The sequence below is a fragment of the Lipophrys pholis genome, assembly GCF_963383615.2.
Source record: "Lipophrys pholis genome assembly, chromosome: 1".
Taxonomy (NCBI): domain Eukaryota; kingdom Metazoa; phylum Chordata; class Actinopteri; order Blenniiformes; family Blenniidae; genus Lipophrys; species Lipophrys pholis.
The window spans coordinates 45577728-45596956 of NC_137635.1; the positions used below are offsets into that span (position 1 = coordinate 45577728).

The 19229-nt window shown below is 43.4% G+C and overlaps 1 protein-coding gene across 3 annotated transcripts in view; it reads right to left on the reverse strand.

Annotated features, from left to right (window-relative positions):
- The window catches only part of mib1 (MIB E3 ubiquitin protein ligase 1), an 83503-nt gene that overhangs the window by 49763 nt on the left and 14511 nt on the right, over window positions 1-19229 (reverse strand). For 2 of the 3 annotated variants that reach the window (XM_080461170.1, XM_080461169.1), the window contains 8 exons: window positions 18811-18877; window positions 17263-17467; window positions 15005-15188; window positions 11769-11913; window positions 10570-10703; window positions 9141-9248; window positions 8868-9065; window positions 7924-8075 (listed from right to left, as the gene is read on the reverse strand). In XM_080461170.1, coding sequence (XP_080317296.1) covers window positions 7924-8075; window positions 8868-9065; window positions 9141-9248; window positions 10570-10703; window positions 11769-11913; window positions 15005-15188; window positions 17263-17467; window positions 18811-18877 — 1193 coding nt within the window. Of the gene's footprint in view, window positions 1-7923; window positions 8076-8867; window positions 9249-10569; window positions 10704-11768; window positions 11914-15004; window positions 15189-17262; window positions 17468-18810; window positions 18878-19229 lie in introns of all 3 variants that reach the window. The other variant, XM_080461168.1, reaches the window with a different exon arrangement.

The window sequence follows — 19229 nt, forward strand, 5'->3', positions numbered from 1 at the left end:
TGGACACACTCATCTGATTTGACTGTGTAGGATTTACCTGTATGTTCGATATGTGGAGAAAAATAAACAATAAGAAAGTGATAAATCAGGCAAGAGAAAGGGAAAAAAAGGCAATAAAATGTCTGAGTCATAAACTCAACAGCAGCTATCTTTGGTAAAAACGGCAACACTTTTTCTATATTCACTTTGAAAGTTAAACATGTTATTTAGCTCGAGAAAAAGAGTTTTTGATGATGATGTAGTTTCAAGTGCGGCTACGTTTTCATTTTTAGATCACTTTTGTACCTAGCGGTAAAAGACAAAACACAGATTACCCCGAATGATACGATTTATTTTCTAAAAAGTGTCATGTTTTCTTTTAAAAAAAAACTGCCAAGTGGGCTGTTCAGCTCTGACCTATCCTGTGTAAGTTGGATTATCTTCCAGCATTTAAGGCAAGAATTTGTACTGGTTTTAATGCCAGAAATGTTATTCTGATTGTAATATATACAACATGTCTTAACTCATGTATTAATACGTTTGGCGGAACTGTGTGTGATTGTACTTCTGGTTTTCAAATAAAAGTTTGTGAAATTAAATATTTGTGTGCGTCAGTACTTCTTCGATGTATTTCAATTCTTGAAACACCAATAATGAACATTTAGGGCCGCCATTGATTGTTACTGTCCATCTATTTACGCATGTGTACAAGACCTAATCACTACGGCTGTGGTGTGCATGCACAGGAGCAGCTTTTCAGAAAACCTGCATCCCATTTCCACGGAGAGGCAGTCAGAGCGTTATCCAAAAAGTTGCATTGTCCCCAATTCCACGTAGTTGGGAGTATTACGGAAAAGTTGTGTTTCCTCCGTTTTCCACAGAGATGGTGTCGTCGTGTAAACGGAACCCAAGTGAATGTTTATACTTTACAGCCAGATATGTAGTAGAACTGTGAGCCCAAAAGTATTTTCAATGTAATATTTAACACTTTTATAAGGACTATCAATATGAAACCGACTCAAGTTTTCTCTGCGTTGTCGTCTGTGTTTCAGAGAGCCGTGCGGCCCTTTTAATATACGAGAATTGCCATATTAAAGCAATGCTGAAACCTTGGCGAGAGGCGCGGGGGGGGGCAAATGTTCTAAGTAGGTGAGCGGGAAAAGGGGTAGAGGCAGCCGCTGCGGGGCTTGTTTAAAGCCCGTTTATGAGTCATGGGCTATTAATCGTATTGTTTACAGTATTGTAGCAGCTACTAGCTGGGAGCAGCTCGAGGGGGGGAAAGTCGGAGATGAGCCAGGCTCCCCGAGTGGGCCGAGGTTGGTGGGAAGGACAAGCAGGAAAAAAAAAAGCCCGCACCTCCAACACACCACTGCTGGTTACACCAGCGCTCCCAATTTACTAGCAATTGTAAAAGTTAACAACGAGGCTTAATTTATGGGGGGGAAAGGCCTCAGCACTCGGCAGCGGTGTGTGTGTGAATGTGTGTGAGTAATGAACGAGGTGAAACATGGTAAAGCTCCCCGGCTCCTGCCGCTCCCCCGTTGGTTAGGGTTGATTTGTCTCGGTGTTTGGGACTGCGCGTTGAAAGATTCATCCGTCACCCACAGGGTTCTTCCTGTGTGTCTTCCTCAATCTTGTTCCCACTGCTGGAAGAGCCGCCCACGCTCCGAAAACACCGGGACACACAACACATTACACACTCACCGGGGACCCTGCGGCACTCTCCGACTGGACCCGAAAGCTGCCGTTCGACGGTGATAACTAACGCCACTTAAGATAAGCTGAAGGAACACAAAAGGGGGAAGCCGCGCGCTCGACGGGAGGCGTACCGTAATGGTGAGTTGTGTTTCGGACGTCGTACCAGTAAAATGCTCGTCGCCTTATCAATATGGTGCATTTTTTATTTATTTTTTTTACTACATGTATAATGAACCCGCTCTTTTCTTAGAAAGCCCAGCGCGTATCAACCGGTTCTCAAAGCATTTCTGCACAAACTAACCTCTGCTCCCTCCCACATAAAGTCATTGAAACGCGTGGGACTTGCATTCAAACTCATACCAGATTTAGACTGAATCGGACGATCCGAGGTAAATACAAAACAACTTAACGAGATGATGTAGATGTCTTTGTGTCTCCCAAATAACAGTGCTCTTTCTCTTGCCCCCTGATCCACAGCGGATGTTTATTGACTTTAGAGCGTCCGCCCTGCGGCTACCAGGTACGAAACAATCCTGTTTCTGAAAGGTTGCCAGTGGAAAATACTAACTCGTGTTATAAAAATAAAATAAAATACAGTACAAGACGTCAACATCATGTACTTAAGTGTTTATTTATTTACTTATCACCACATTATACTACATCAGCCCTAATGTTACCTTCAGATTACTCATTTGATTTTCCTTACAGATCAAATAGAAATGTGTTGGGGGGGGGGGGGGGGGGGGGGCAGATTATTAATCCTTTTAAATCTTTGCAGCACAGTTCACCGAGTGTATTTTTACAGATACAATCCTCCGTTAGGAATCCTTCAAAGCATCAATCAAAGCGGCCGCCTCTCGGCTGGAAAACACACGCCGGACGAGGCGCTTTTCACTCCAACCTGGGGAGAGATTTTCCCGGGCTTTAGGACTTGCGGACCGTCTCCCCGATATTGCAGGAGCTCGAGCGTGAAATAAAAGTAAATGGGCAGAGTGGAGCAGGCGACATATATCTTCGTTTCTGTGAAGGCGAGGGGACGGCGCGTGGACTGGAGCGAGCAGGCACACACACACACACACTCACACACACGAGACGCGACACAACAGGGGACCAGCTACAGGAAAAGTCTGTACTCAAGCACTTTTCTGCTGTAAATCGATGGGTCGTACGGCGGCCCGGCTTTCCAGCTGCATGCCGGGAAGCCCGGTTTACATAGACGCATTACTCTGCCCGTGCTTTTTAATATTTATAAAGCAAATAATATTGTTTAAACCCTGCCATTCTGTGACCTTTCTTAAGTATGTTTACTGGTACTCATTAAAATTTAAAAGCCGGCCAATAAAAGACAAACAAAGAAGACCTGTAGTTTTTTTTCCTCTCTCACCCAGCAGGGACTGCTGACCGCACGCTTTTCTCTTTTCCGTCGCTGATTTTACATCTTTCAGTCATTTCTGAGCGACAATCTCAAAAACACAATCACACTTTTAATGATATAACTGAATTAAGTGAGAGAAATCTGAAAGCTTGGGAATCCTTTAATTAAATATCGCTTATGTATTTCAAACGCTCCATAAAGTAATGCTTCCATTGTACATTAGGTGGCAGTAGTGAGTCGCTACATTACCCAAGTTGTCTTCAAATCATATATTTTTGATATTGTGGCTGTGCTTAGGTTCAGTCTGCCTTTTTACACAGAATCCAACTGATTATATTTGAAAGCGCCGGGGGATAAGAATATAAATAGTCATTTTGGAGGAGATACAACTTCCTTAACGACGATTTCTTTGCTATTCCAAGATTTCAGCTAGAACATCCTTTGTGATCAAAAGAGCCATTTTTGCGTTTTTTTCCACCAAATGAAATCTGGAGCATCAAAACATGTTGATTTTCTGAAAGAAAGGAAAAAAGAACATCTAAAAATGTTTTCTTTCCAAACTAAAAAGTGATGCTGCCTTCATGAAGGGTCAAAGCTATCATGTAGATATATTCTGTTACATTATTTTGCTTTCATAGCCAATCTTTTTTTTTTGGTATTTTCCCCCTTTAGCCATTTATATTTTTCCGAATACAACTTTAACCTTTTTTGACTGATTTTAATGATTTGACCATTGCAATTTTAGCTGTTTTTCCCGTATTGTTTTCTTTCATTCTTTTACATTCATTATTTTTGTTCTTGTCCAAATCTTTAAAAGAAAAATTAAGAAAATCTGGAAAGAGGTGGGAAACGTATTATCAGAAAATTCTTCTATCACAATGTACCTTTGAATATTTCCTGAAAATCTGTGTTAAAGAGAATCACACCTTTAGACGATAATTGTCGTTGCAAGTAAAAACCAAAAAAAGCAAATGCTGCTACAAGAGGATGCACCCACCTTGAAAATTCTTAAACACAATATAAACTTGTACATTCTGACTTTTACAAAAGGAAGAAAAAAAGGAATCCTGTGAAAAATGGGATTACCACAAAGTATTCTAAGAACTGTGTATATTAGACTTTGAGTCATCCACTGTAACCTGTGCGTTATTCTGTATTATTATGTTACAATTATAATTCCTCCCATGTATAATGTTGGAAAATTCCCCAAAATGAAGTTTAAATAATACAATCTTTCTTTTACACTGAATGGACTGAGTACATACTATCTGTAACACTGGAGGGGCTGGGTCTACCTAGTTAGCATGCTCATTTCACACCAACAGCACAACAGAGACATAAATGCATGTTAAAGATCTAGGATTGTGAATTTGTGCGTTGGCAAGCAGTGTTTAATCACTGCGGCAGAAGAAATGCAGCTTCTCTTATGTTTACCAGGATATTTAAAAGTTGTGAAAACAGACTAAAGTGTGGTAAAGTGTTGTACAGACGTGTGATCGGAACGAGCGTCTGCATGGACTTGATCCAGCTTCATATCCAGCGACCTCCGATCGTGTGTTTGTGACGGGCTTTCTAGACGCTTCAGCCACTGTGCAAACAAAGCAACTAAGTAGGCGTTGTACCACGGTGCGTGTATTCTGCGGCGCAGCAGAGGCGGACTGCAGGGTGCGTCCAGGCTTGCGGCAGGTGACAGGTGTGTCCGCACGCTTCTGACCTCAATTCCGTTTGTCCTCATGCCAACGGAAGGAATGCCAGAGAGAGGGGAGTGACATTTATCCAGGGATGACCGCACTACCACACACGCACAACACCGCCAGAGCCCTCGGCCCAAAAAGCAGCTGTTCGCTTCTCTCCAGTACTTTACATCAATATCCATCACCTTAAAAGACCCTGGATCACCAACCTGATCCAGACAGCCATCTCTCCCGGCCGTCTTTAATATGCTCGTGGTTGAGCGACAGGAATAAACCAGTCAAAGAGTGGAAGTGCAACCTGCTGTCCAGAAATAGCAGCAGCCAAGGACAAAATGAACTGCTGCTGCTGCTGCTGCTGCTGCACAGGGCAGCCACTTCAGGCCGGCTCACACAGCACAACAGAGAGGAAACAACACATCCACTCTCAGGGCTGTTAGCTGTGCTCATGAAAAAATAGACTTAAGAGGCATCCATGAAAAGGAATCTCCACAGAGCCACTCACATACTTGGTTTTAAATTCAGATTCTGGAGCCTTTATATCTCCTTGTTTTAGTTTGTTCAAAATGGAAAACGCACAGCAGGTCCTCCGTTTCCAGACGGATTTATCCGCTGTCGTTAGAGTCGGCTCCGGGGCCACATGTGGCCCTTCGGCCCTTCTGTAGCGGCTCCCTGAAGCTTTCACTAAATTATACGTCAATGAACAACACTTAACTCTTGGCTAAAAAGGGCTCTAAAAAGAAAAGAAAGAAAGGCACAGTAACTTAATAAAACTACTAAAATAACTTAAAACGAATAGAAGCTCTAAAAGAAGAAAAGCTTAGAAAAAGAAAAAAAACTGCTTTAAAAAGAGCCACAGTGGTTAAAACAGCCGAAATGTAAAACTAGTCTAAACAATGCCGAAACAATAGGAAACACCAAAATCTGATACAAAACTTTATCAGAAAATGAAAATTAGGAAAATGTAATGAAATGTTTACCATACTAAATCGGAACTGAAACTTCACAAACGCAACATAAGATACCGTATTTGAGCATATATCAAACAATATATATGAAACATTATACGCTGTGCCTAATTCTAAAGGTCAGACATGTTTTTCAACTCTTTTGGTCATAAAGGTTCCAGAACTTCGGGCAAACTGATATAACAGCAAACTATAGATTATGAGTCAACTGTAATGTTCTTGTGAAAATCTGGGCTGCCAAAATGTTTGTCATTTCCCAAAAGACTGCAGGTCGTGTTTCAAACCCGGGACATAAGGCTATCCAGACATTTGCATTTTCACCATCGCGCACAAGCTGCTAGACTAAGGCCTGAAGCTGCTGCAGGTAAAGACGTTAATGCACGAAGCACAAAAACAGTTCTGTGTATTTTAATTGAAGAAAAATTCATGAAAACAAAACAAGTGAAGCTCCTGAAGTGGAGATGTTAAGCTGAGACATGTCCACTATTTTGCTTTGTTTCATAAGTTGGTGCGTTATGTTGAGCATAAGGCGGGCCTGACGCACATCTGGTATTAAATTCAGTCGGCTCCAGTCAGTGATCAAAAATATATATATTTATAAAAAAATACTTTTATTTGAAGACATTTGGTGGATTCTTTGGCAGATCTTGGCTCTTGTCATCTGTGACAGACATGTTTCACCACTGCCAACTGTTGGAGGTAAATCCGTCCGTATGCTGCCAATCTCTGATAATTCTACAGAAGTCAATTGAAAAAAAAAAAAAGGTTCTAAAGAATCCTGCTTTCACTTGGGAGTTTTGTCTGAAATGTAAATGTGCTCACTGACTCAGTTTAGTTGTGTTTGATCCCTCTTTCAGACGGCCCAGCTCTTTATATTTAATGTTTAAAAGTACTATAAAGCAGGAAAAATCTGTGGACATGATGTCGTGGGCTCCGTTTACACGACAACGCTTTAAGCGAAAACGCATCTTTTTTTTTTTTGTTATTGTTTCAGAAAAAGTTTGTGTTTACACTGCAGCATTTTGAAAATGATGCCCATTTGCAATGAAACGGCAAAAACACTGAAATCGATGTCGTTAGTATGCCAGGCAACGGGCTGGCCTTTTGTCTTTGTAATGAAGCCACACACACGTGCGAAAGCAGGGCCTTAGTTAAAGGAAAAGGCTTCAGGACGTTTATGGGAGCACGCTGAAAGGAAATATGTTTTCTGAGGCCACATCCCCATGAACCCAAATTATGTTTTTTCTCCCCGGGGTTCCCCAAAAAATTCCCGTCCAGAAGTCACTATGAACACGGCTCAACATGAGGCTCAAGGGCATGTAGTACATATGCCAGGCCTTTAGGGGTGCTGTGACTCACCAAATACAACAAGAAAGAAGACAGAGCACATAGAAATTTAGATGTAGACTCCAGCTCATAGACTTATATGTCATATTTAAAATTATAGCTTCATCCCTAATTAGCGTACCACAAAAAAACCTTGATATACAAAAAGTGTAACCTCAGTCTTGTGCTTATATGGCAGAGCCCCGAGTTACTCGCCTCACTGCATGAAAAGTCTGAAAGTGATTGAGTTCACCGTGTTAATTAAAGCATTACACACACACACACACACACACACACACACACACACACACACACACACACACACACACACACACACACACACACACACACACACACACACACACACACACACACACACACACACACACACACACACACACACACAAACAAACAAACAAACAAACAAACAGAATCACATCCTCTTTCTTTGTAGATACTCGTCTTCCCCTCATGCTGCCAGAACCTGTGGTACGATCAACAATTACAACAAACAACCGGTCTTCATCGCTTCATTCGCCAATGTACCAGCCAATCGTGTCTTCAGGGAAAGACGCAGCAGCGTTGTATAAGGTTGGAAAACCATGGAGTACAAATGTGCCCGTGGTTCTCAAACTGGAGCTTGCACTGAGAAATCTACACATGTTTGAAAACCAGGCGCACAATTCTCGCTCAAAAGTGGTGGGGAAATGGAATGACTGGTCAGACTCACCAGGAAAAGGTGAACAAACACTATAATATGCTGCATGTTGACACGTGTTGGAACCTGGCTACACAGACAGCATCAATCAGACGAATATTAAGGTCCTCCTGCACAGATTTGAACCTCCAACATTCCTCGCAGACTCGGCAGTAGAGCATGACGTACCTGGGGTTTCCTCGCAGGGCCGCGTGGTGCAGGGCGTTGAAGCCGTTGTTGTTGGTGATGGTGACGTCGGCGCCGGCTTCCAGCAGCACCGACAGCATGTCGTCTCTCTTCTTACTGATGGCGTCGTGCAAGGGCGTGTCCCCCTCGGAGTCCTGGTGGAGCGGGAAAGCATGCGTTACACGCCACTTAGAAAAGGTACAGTGGGTACGGGTTGCCAACAAGGGGCAGCGAGGAGGCACTGGCGCATCTACAACAATATTCTCAAGTGAAAGTGGAAAACTTTTGTTGCACTTTGAGGGACAATTGACACGACAACAATGCCCGGAGCCACTAAAAATTCAACTTTTTGAAAACACTCCGACCCCATCCCCATGAAAAAGGGGTAACTACAAATTTTTGAAAACGTCCTGACTCTACCTACAAGGAAAACGGGGGGAAACGCAACTTTTCAAAAATGCTCACTCTGTGGAAAAAACGGAAAACTTTTAGAAAAAGTTGACTTCACGTACAAGCAAAGTGGGAAAAACGCAACGTTTGGGAAATGCTCCAACTCCATCGTCTGTCCATACGAATGTCTGTGTACTCCCCATGGTTAATGTTTACAGCGTATTGTTCTCTGCATTCATGTGTATGCGGCTTTATTACAAAAGAAACAGCACCCACTAGTGGCCAAACATGAAAACTACATGGTTTTCAATGTTGATGCTGTTTCTATGTAAAAGGAAATCGTTTTCAAAGCGTTGCCATGTAAATGCGAAACCTTTCTGAAACAAAAACAACGAGTTTTCATTTGAAATGCTGTCGTATAAACAGGGCCTGAGTGGTTTGAATTCGACAAGAGAGAAGTAACAACGTTTAAAAAAGAAACACAACCACAGCCCGGCCTGTTTGTTTCTCTGGCTGGGATGCCATGGCGTCTAAGAGGGTGAATTATTGATGATTACCTGGAGGCTGGGGTGGCAGCCAAAGTCCAGCAGTGTTTTCACCACCTGTAGGTGGCCCTTATTGACAGCTATGTGCAAGGGAGTCTGCCTCCGCTTGTTCCTGGCATTCAGATCAGCCCCGCCCCTCTGCAGCACCTCGATGACGGAGCCCTCGTCCCCGAAAGCAGCGTGGTGCACCGCCCGGTCTCCATCTTTGTCCTGAGGACAATGACAGTGGTGAGAAGTGACATCAACGAGGCAAGTGAACGCTTTGTGACAGGAGGTCGTGCAAACCTCAGCTTCCAGGTCCACGTTGTGTTTGAGCAGCAGCTTCAGGACGTCCACGTGGCCGTTCTGACTGGCTGCCTGCATGGCGGTGTGTCCAGCACACTGCCCGTTCACCTGCAGACACAGTTCACGTTTAAAATTCTCATTCTGATTCAAGAGCCACGAGAACAGAGGTGTCAAACATTTTAGTTCAGAGGGCCACATACGGCACAATTTCAACGTTGAGTGGGCTGGATGGGTAAATTAGTGACATAATAAGTTTTACATTTAAACTTTTACGTTTTCCATTGTTGTGGTGCAGAGTATACCTGATGGAAATGTCAATATGTTCATAAAACCAAACAATTACTACCAAAAATCTCAACATAAAGTAAATTTTTATTAAATCTTCTGGTGTAAAATACAGTGAAATGTCCATAAAACTTCTCCTATAGTTGTTGCATTATGCACGTTTTTACAAACTCACCCTGACGTCATAGTTTTGAGGCTAATGTTAGTTTGCTGGCTTTCATGGCAGCATCACTGATATCTCAGTTAAAGTCTCAGTGTTGAGTTATGTCCACTACTCTTATGAAATTTGATAAAAAAATAAATAAAAAAATCTATTTTTACCTTGGCGGCCGGATTAGAGCCTCCTCCGGCCCAGTTTTGGTCCATGGACCTCATGCTTGACACCCCTGCTCTAATGTTATCTTTGCACCGATTGTACATAAAAACATGCCTTCATTGACATTTTACACTCCTGGGTAAAACTGTGATGTCAGGCAATAAGAAATTGAAGATGAGTGTGTCTTTAAGCATTTGTATGTGTAGACGTTATGGCCGTGTGTGTGCGTGTGTCATCACTAACTGCAGCACTGCAAAAGCTGCGAGCATAAATATTAATGCGGGGTCCTTTGGGAGTCTCGAGACGTCTCTTGTCCTGGCAGCCGGATCACTTGGCCGGGCTCAGTGTGCTCAGCTTTAAGCAAATAATTCCACTGAAAGGCAATAGGGCATCTGGCCAGCATTCGCCAATGACACACACACACACACACACACACCACACACACACATTCACTCTCCTCTGTTTCGCAGTGTTGCAGACTTGACGTAACCGTTTTTCACAATCTATACCAGCCACCGGCAGCTTCTGGCCTGTGGCTTTAACACCGTCTCCCATCGTGTGGGGATGATTCAGGGAAGTGTGCCGGGGTCTGTGCTGCAGTGCACACCACTGCTCCTCTGGGCCTCCTCCGGGCCCGGCCTAATGCTTTTCTGATGGAGAGAGGAGCAGGAGTGGGAGGATCTGCAGACCTTTCCTGGGCCACTCTCAGGATCCTTGATGTGCCGAGAGGGAGATTCGAGGACAGGCGCGGCGTCCCTTCCTCCCGTGCTAAAAGCGCAGAGATTATGCGAGTGGAGGAGCCCAGAAACAGAATACTGGAGCACTTACGTCCACGTCGGGCCTCTTCAGGATGTCCTCCACTTTGGCCAGGTCTCCGTTGGCGGCGGCCTTGACCAGCTCCTCGTTGATGTCTCCGGACTCCTGAGTCTCAAATAGCTTCTTAAGTAACTGGGACAGACGCTCTAGAAGCACAAAGAGGAATTACATGAGAGATCAAGCCTGGAGATGAAACCGGTTTAATACTAAACCACAAGTAACTCCAGCCTTTTAGTATCGAGCACCTAGTGAAGCTGACAACAGTCTCCCGAGTGTCTTTTTATTTTCTCACCAATGACAGAAAAATGAGAGGCCTGTGGCTCATTTAGAAGAATGGGATCTTTTAAAACATCTTCACATTGTGGCAGATGTTACTCCACACTAGAGAAATGTTCCATTAATAACTAATTTGTGCAGAAACACTCGTCGTTCCAGCTTGTACAGCTGTGATGTGTTATAATAGAGAAGATTCACGTTTTCTAGTCACACTGTCCTGACTGGATCGATTTTAAAATTATTTAATAGATCTTCTATCTTCAGCTGGACAATATATCTTGATATTAACACAACATAGAAATAGCAACAGACTGAGTGAACTGTCATCAATTCTGTTTCTGTGCACATTCAAAATGACAGATTTTCAAATTTACAATTGCATATATAAAATAATAAAAAGTTCCCACTGCAAGAGCATTTTTATTAGGAAGAACAAATCTCAAAGCACAAAGAAATTTAGATGGTTCATGATCATAAAATCTGGTTTCAAAAGATCTCAGGGTTTCTGCAGAAATCAGCCAGTTAAATGTAATGCTTTCTAATGCCATTTTAATGCTATCCTGAAAGATTTTTAATACCAAGAAACAGCAAACCGGTTTGGGGTTTTTTTGTTAAAGAGGATTTTTATATGAAAACTGCCAGAATCAATTATTGCAATGGTTCTGCATGTTGAAGCGAATGCACCTATCTGGACCTATAATATTATTAAATACTTCTTCTTGAAAACAAGAGAAAGCCTTTTTAACACCTGTGAGAATCCAATTTAATGATTTTTGATGTCATTTAAGGCTTTCATTTTCACAAAATCAACTTACTGACTATGAATGCTTTTCAATGAGGTGCAGAAACCCTGGATCTCATCGAGTGAACTTGTCCTGTAATAAACACTGCGACTCTCATAAATGTGATGCTTCACACAGAGAAGCTGCTCGTACCTCCGGAGGCGTTGCTCACTGCCGAGCCGGACGGGGCGATCTTGGTGACGGCGGCGGGGTTGTACGTCCACGAGGTGCCGCACACCTCCACCTTCAGGTCGCTGTCGGAGTAGATCTGCTGCACGCGGCCCACCTTGCCCAGGGTCTGTTTGGAGATGCGGAGGCAAACTCATTAGTGCGCGTGCTGGGGAGCGGCGTGTGCACAGCGGCAGAGGACAGACGGAGAGGGGACGAGGGGGCGAGGGACGACAAGAAGACGGATGTGAAAGAAACAGACTCTGCTCCTCACTTTAGTTCAGTGGAAACATTCAGATCTCAGGTGGTCCAGTAAAATGACAGTGTCATACACTAGTAAGACCAATAACTCCAAGGTTTTCTCTTAATTTTCCTTCAAAAAGACTAAAGTATGTTCCGATAATTTCTTTCTCGACTCATACAAACTATATGTAATCATTTCTCTTATCTTTTTAAATCGTGGAAGTTTATTGAAGAGATCCAGAGAGAATTTGAGTCTTTCTTCGCTATATTTCTTAATTACCATATCATTTTGATCAGTTTCTCACTTCAGAAAAAAAAATTCAATGAAATATCTAAGCAACATTTAGTTATATATATATATGTTATTTGAGACTAACTCTAAAAATTCAACACCAAAGTGTTATATCAATATCAGTATTCCATCTCCCAATATCTGCAGAGCGGGTCTGCCTTTTCAAACAGGAAGTGAAGCGAGAGGTCCAGTTTAATTCCAAGGAAAGGTGGAGAGTAAATGCACTTTTTTTATGTTAAACCTGTATGTATAAACACTAACATCCATCCATCCATCCATCCATCCATCCATCCATCCATCCATCCATCCATCCATCCATCCATCTTCTATCCCGCTTATCCAGTTCAGGGTCGCAGGGTGCTGGAACCGATACACGAGCATACAAAACAATATCATTTATTTTCAATAAACAGGAAAATCTGAATTAATCAGGTTGATTTTCAACTCTTTTGCCAATATAATGACATGTACTTGCCTACTATGAGACAGTTATAATATATTTATTTTAGAGGCTTTTTATGGAAGTATGAATTCTTATGTATTGAATCGTACAATATCATATTGTACCGTATCAAACAATATCATACTGTATTGAATGGTAAACAGTATCGCATCATTTTGTATTGTATTGAACAGAAGCTAACATTCGCGTACCATATGGCATAGTATCGAACAGTATAGTACAATATCATACCAGGCAGTATCGTACCGTATCCCATCGAACAGTATCGCATTGTACTATATCAAACAGTATTGCACCGTATCAAACAGTATTGTATTGTACAGCATTGAACAGTATCGTACGGTACCAAATGGTATGGGACCATATCATATTGAAGAGTCTCGAGACAGGTATTGCATCAAGGTACATATGGTATCATGACTCCCCTGATGATACCCAGCCCTACTATTTCATAATACTTTGAGTGTACAACATAAGTATAAGTAATTCAAATATTGTCGCCAAAATATATTGTATTAATTGAGAGCTTGTTATTGAAATGCATTCAGCATCCCAGCACTGTTTATTCAGCCTCAACGTGTCGCGTTACCTTCCCAAAACCAAAAAGTTTTTTATCGACTTATGATGTGGAAGCAGATCTGGTGGGTTCACTACCACAACGAGCTGCGTTATCGCCTCCAACTACAACATGCTTACACAATAATCACACTAGCTGGAGCTTGGCTCGCACGCACTACCAGGATATTATATAAATTGCTCAGTTGAATTGCTCTTGAGAAGTGATTTTGCCCATTTTTTTACTAAAACTGACTGGGTGCCATCTTGTCATCATAGTTCTAGGTCAAGTTTCTGCAATTTATTTCTAACTAGTGAGATTTCCCAACCATGCTTATTCAAATTTATCAAAGGTAAAGAGAGCAATAAGTGAGCGTTGGTCTTCGGAAAGCCTCTCACTTTTCATAGCACAGGATTTCATAGCACAGGATTTCATCAGGGTCGAGCATGCATCAGAAAGTCACCTCTGCAGATTAGCTCTGACGCTAATGCCAAAATGCTAAGAATTTGCTTCATAGCTGATTGCCGCCATCTGCAGTTCAGATCTGGATCTCAGTGTGGACGTATGACCTCTAACTGAAACGGTGCGACTCCGAGTGGAGGAATTAGAAAAACCGGGCACTTTAACGTCTCTTTCATTATTTCTACACTTTAGAAGGGCATCTCTTGTGGGTTTTATCTTTTACACCCCTGCACTGGACTACACACCTCAACCACACAGTCAGGACAAAGTGTACTGCCTGATTCTGAGTTATGTCATCTCGGTCCTGACTCTAAGGGACAGAGTTGCTGTGACTGAGTGTGCGGAGCTTCCTCCAGGACGCCATCAATAACGCAGACTGCTGCAGCAGAAGCAGCAGCGGGCAGCAGACAGCCGTGGTTAGTGATCAAAGCTACAAGCCATCTCTGGGTTTTTAAGGCTCATTAGCTACGAGAGAGGGGCTTGCTTTGGCAGGGGCATGCGGCATATTGGTGTATTCCGGCATTATGTAAACTTGAATAAGTAACTTTTGGATCTGGGAGCAAGTTAATGCTAATGGTGGAGTCTTAGGCTCTGTTTAAGTGAAAATGCAAAGTTTTAGTCACATTTCTGTTAACATGACATCGGTGCTCAGAGCCACTGAAAACAAAACTTTTTAAAACCGTTCCCAAGGTGGAACTTTTCATAAAATGCTTCAGCTACGTCATTGTGAAAACGGCCGATATAGCTACTTTACAGAAACACTCAGGTTCCCGTCTCTGTGTAGACAGCAGAAACGCTGTTAATGCACATGCACACCACGGCTGAAGTAAATAGTTCTCCTGCACCTGCACAAGCAAGATGGACAAAGACAGCCATGTTTATTCCAGAGTGTCATGACTCCTCGTCCATGTTCTCCTGGGACTTTGCAGTTTTATAGTTGAGAGTCACCAGGAATAGCAATAACTTTGCCTTCTCTCTGTACCAATGTCCGCGTACTCGCCATTGGTAATATTTATAGCGTATTGTGTGTGTGTGGTTTCATTACAAAAACAAACAACAGCACCAGCTCGTGGCGTGGCATGCCAACTACATTGTTTTCAGAGTTTCTGCCGTTTCCGGCATTTTTAAAACAGTGTAAGCACGAAACCTTTCTGAAAGAAAAACGTTGCGTTTTCTCTTGAAATGACGTGAAAACGGAGTCTTACAGGCAGCATGGCCTCGGCCCACTCTCCATGGCCTCGCTGCAGCAGCTTGATGCGGTCGATGTCGTAGCAGATCTGCACCAGGTCTCCCACCAGGAACTGGGAGCTGCCCCCCTCCGCTCCGGCTGCCACCTCGCCGCTGCGCACCACGTTAGCTTTGGTCAGCACTGCGGGGTTAAACGTCCACCTGAGGGCACAGGAGTGAGCCAACGTTCAGATCAAGACAGAACAATTAACCGCTTAGAATTGCAGTGCTTGATGAGAGCTGGAGCGGACGGTATCTGATGAATGGAGCTGACACGGAGGCGTTGCCGGGCAGAGTTTAATGCAGCTGAAATAGAAGCAATCCAAAAAGAGATTCCCTCCCAGAGTCTGCGGCAGCACTTCTCCCCTCAGTGGCAGCTGGGTGCCGCTTTGTGATCGTTTCCTGCCGCACGTGGGCGAGTATGAATGTGCGACACTGCTCCGACACGGCCACCGGCGAAATCTGCTCCTTTCAGGAACTTTAAAACACAGCACGTGGAGCGACGCTCGCCAGCGATTTGGAGTGCACGTGTTTAAATTTAGAAAGGCGAGGATCTGATTTGCTGAAAGTTTTGCGGGTTTGGAAAGTTGATTTTGCACGTAGAAACACGTGGAAGCAAAGAGGACTGTGAATGACGGCTACATCAAACATGAGAATGATCCAATGACTCAGTCAAGTCATAGTCTAAGTACATATAAATCAACAATGAGTGAAAAAGTGAGCATGTAAGCACAGCTGACGGTTTTTATTTGTTCATTCATTCATTTTCTTCCGCTTATCCGTTTCCGGGTTGCGGGGGTGACAGTCTGAGCACCGTCACCCAGATCACATCGCACCATTTAAGAACCTTCCTGCAGGTGGTGAGGCCACGGGAAGGTGGCGCCCGGCGTGGGACACGAACCCACTACCCTGAGATTGTGAGTCTCATGCTCTACCAACTGAGCTAGCCGGTTTTTATTTGTGTTTAAGACATTTAAAAGGGGAGTAGAAGCCAGCTCAGCCTTCCTCAGAGGCGGCAGTTACTGAAGGGTGAATCATTTTCTCAGCTGCCCTCTACCAGTTTTAATAGTGGAGGTTTTATTATAAGATATTTTCTCTATTGTTCTGGAGCCCGGTCATCTTCTTTTGTTTTTCCCACAGCATTGACTTTGTGACAAATCACACTCTAATATCGCAGGGTTTTTTTCTTCTTCTTTGTTTTTATGGCAGGAACTCTTCAGCCAGTTAACTTCCTCCACCGATGCACTTCTATGTTATTTGGGATCGTACAAAATAGGAACGTCAGAAAGCCTCTACAAGAGCATGAACGTACCGAGAGATGAGATGAGAATATCAAAGTGCTATTTGACTTGAGAAACCATGGAGAGATATTTATTTTACATTGGTGACATGATATGACTTGAGGTTAGTAGGTTTTATGATTGTTTTGGGATCTTAATGTCCATCAGTTAAGCAAAATTGGATAAAAAAGTAGAAACAAATATGAAGTTATCAAGTGAAATGCCAAACTTCCGCTGCAGTTTTGGGGTCCGTTTCGGTGGTCGGAGCCACTGAGAATGCAACTTTTTGGCAAACGCCCTCCCAAGTCGGAACCTTTCGTAAAAGCTCCGACTCTGTTTCCATAGAAATGGGGTGAAATGAAACTTTTCTGAAACGCTGCTACTGTGCATGAATGGGAACAAAAGGGAGTTTTTCAAAGTGGATCGACCTTGACGATGAAAAAAATAAATCAAGAACCTAAGGCCCCGTTAATACGACAACATGTCAATTGAAAACGCATCATTTCTGCACAGGTGTGCAGAGAACAATACGCTAGAAACATCAACAATGCGAATACACAGACATTGGTATGGACAGACGACCAAGTTGGAATGCGATTCCGAGCGACTATAAAACTACCAAGTCTCAGTAGAGTGCACATGTGCAGTGGCAGTGTTCTCAGAAAAGTTGTTTTCCCCCTATTTAAATGGGGACGGAGTTGAAGCGTTTATGAAAAGTTGTGTTTTCAGTAGTGCCGTTGTTGTGTAAAAGGGCATGAAGCTAAAAAGAAGTCGATTGACACATTTCTGAGCAGCGTAGTGAGAACACCGGGAGAAGTGTTAAGAGACACTTACATTCCCAGGACATACACCTCATCATACCTGCTACAGCAAATTGCCCCTTCATGTTTAGTCTCTTCTCTCAAGGGTGACAAACTCCCGAGTGTTGTGAGACTCCACACAGTCGAACGTCTCACCTGTTCCCGCTGGGGTACTGGACCACGATGTCGTGGTCCTCGTCGATGCCGCACACCGTGCCCGTGGTGGTGAGGGTCTCGAACATGCCGTCGGTCCAGCCTCCGTGGCCGTGCTGAAGCGACTGGACGATCTCCAGGTCCAGATCGATGTTGACCAGGTCTCCGATCTGAAGGCCGCCGGGGTTTCTGTTCCCGTTCTGTTCACCTGAAAGACAAACGCAGTGTCAGACCCTCCAGTCACATATTTACTCTATTATATATGAAATTATCTGTCTTTATGGTCCGTTTAATCACAGGTTATACTTTCACATAAATGTTTATTGAGATATAAAACACATACTAAGAATCCTTGACGATGTGTGATCTGGAGCCATGTGGTTATCTGCTGATCTGATGATTACTCATTTCTCATAATAGGGACGTTTTATTTAATGCGCTATGCTAGGGGTGTCAAACATAAGGCTGGTGGGCCAAAACTGGCTCGCAAGAGGCTCAAATCTGGCCAAACTACCAAGCAAATTGGAACAATTTCAAAGAAAGCATTGATTTTATTTATTTTTTTAACATAATTTCTTAAGCGCAGAGGACACGGCACAACAGGGTTAGGGATATGGTGATGCTGCCATGAAAGTCTTTTTTCCCCCCCAAAGCTACATTGGTTGTAGTTATTAGTTATTATTCATCCTGGAGAGGTTTAAATTTAAACAGCATGTTTAGAAAGATTCCTTATATCATTGTGTAAAGAAGATGCAAGCTTTAAAATGTCCACTGTGGTTATCTGGCTTGAACTGCTAAATTAGAGCTAAACGTTTTTCTTTGTTGTGGTGCCGAGTATATGCGGTGAAAATGTCTATATTTTCACAAAAATCAAACAATTACAACTGAAAATGATTACAATCTCAAGATAAAGCCAATTTTACTCAAACCTTCAGGTGCAAAATACAGTCAAATGTCCAAAAATCTTCTGCTATAACTGTTGCATTATACATGTTTTTACAAACTCACCCTGACAGCGTGCCTTGGAGGCAAATGCTAGTTGGGCATCATGCATGGCAGCGTTACCGATATCTCAGCTCAGGTCTCAGTGTTGAGTTGTATCCAGTACTACTTCAAAATAAATAGATAAATATTTGTTTCCTTAGTGGTTTGGCCGAATTGGAGCCTCTTTGGGGCCGGTTTTGGCCTATGGGCTTTATGTGTGACGTCCCTGCCTTAAACAGAAGTACCGTGACTGCAATAAACCAGGTGGAGGAACTGCCAGAATTCCTGCTTCACATAATAACAATAACTGGACGATGACAGATGAGGGGCTCCTGCTGCAGTCTGAATCACAGTGTATTAGCGGATTATGTGGAACACTGACTGCTCATCCTGGGCCTGCACCTGCTTTTAGTCGCCAGGTGACTATGTAGTGCTGACATCTAGTGGCCAGACCGCCTGCACTGCAAGCCAATCTCCCCTCATGCCCTTGAATTCACTGCACCAGAACAGTAGGTGATAGGAGTGGTGCAATAATGACGACGGACGCACATCGCCGGCTTTACTTACCCAAGACGGGACAGTGGTCTCTGTAAAACGAGCCTCCTTTGGCATCCTGCACACATTTCAGGTCCGACTTAAGAGGGACAGGAAGAGAGGGGACGGGGTTAGGGTGATTACACGCTTCATCGCTGGCTGCATGATTGGGAATAATAAAAAGTGGGAGTGCACACACACACCTGGAATACCAACAATATGAGCGCCCCGAGGGGAAGGCAGGACAGTGAAAGTCTGCGCTGGCGCGCGTCAGGTCGTTTGTGATGACTCAGCTGTGCAGCCGCCATGGCGGAGTTCGAGGGCAGAGCTAACACTCAAGTCCTGACTACAACAAGTTTCTGCGCCTTAATAACTGGGATGGCGCCTGCAGGATGTGTGTGATGACACGGTGATCGGGGAGCTTTGTATCTGCTTCGAGACGTGCACACTTT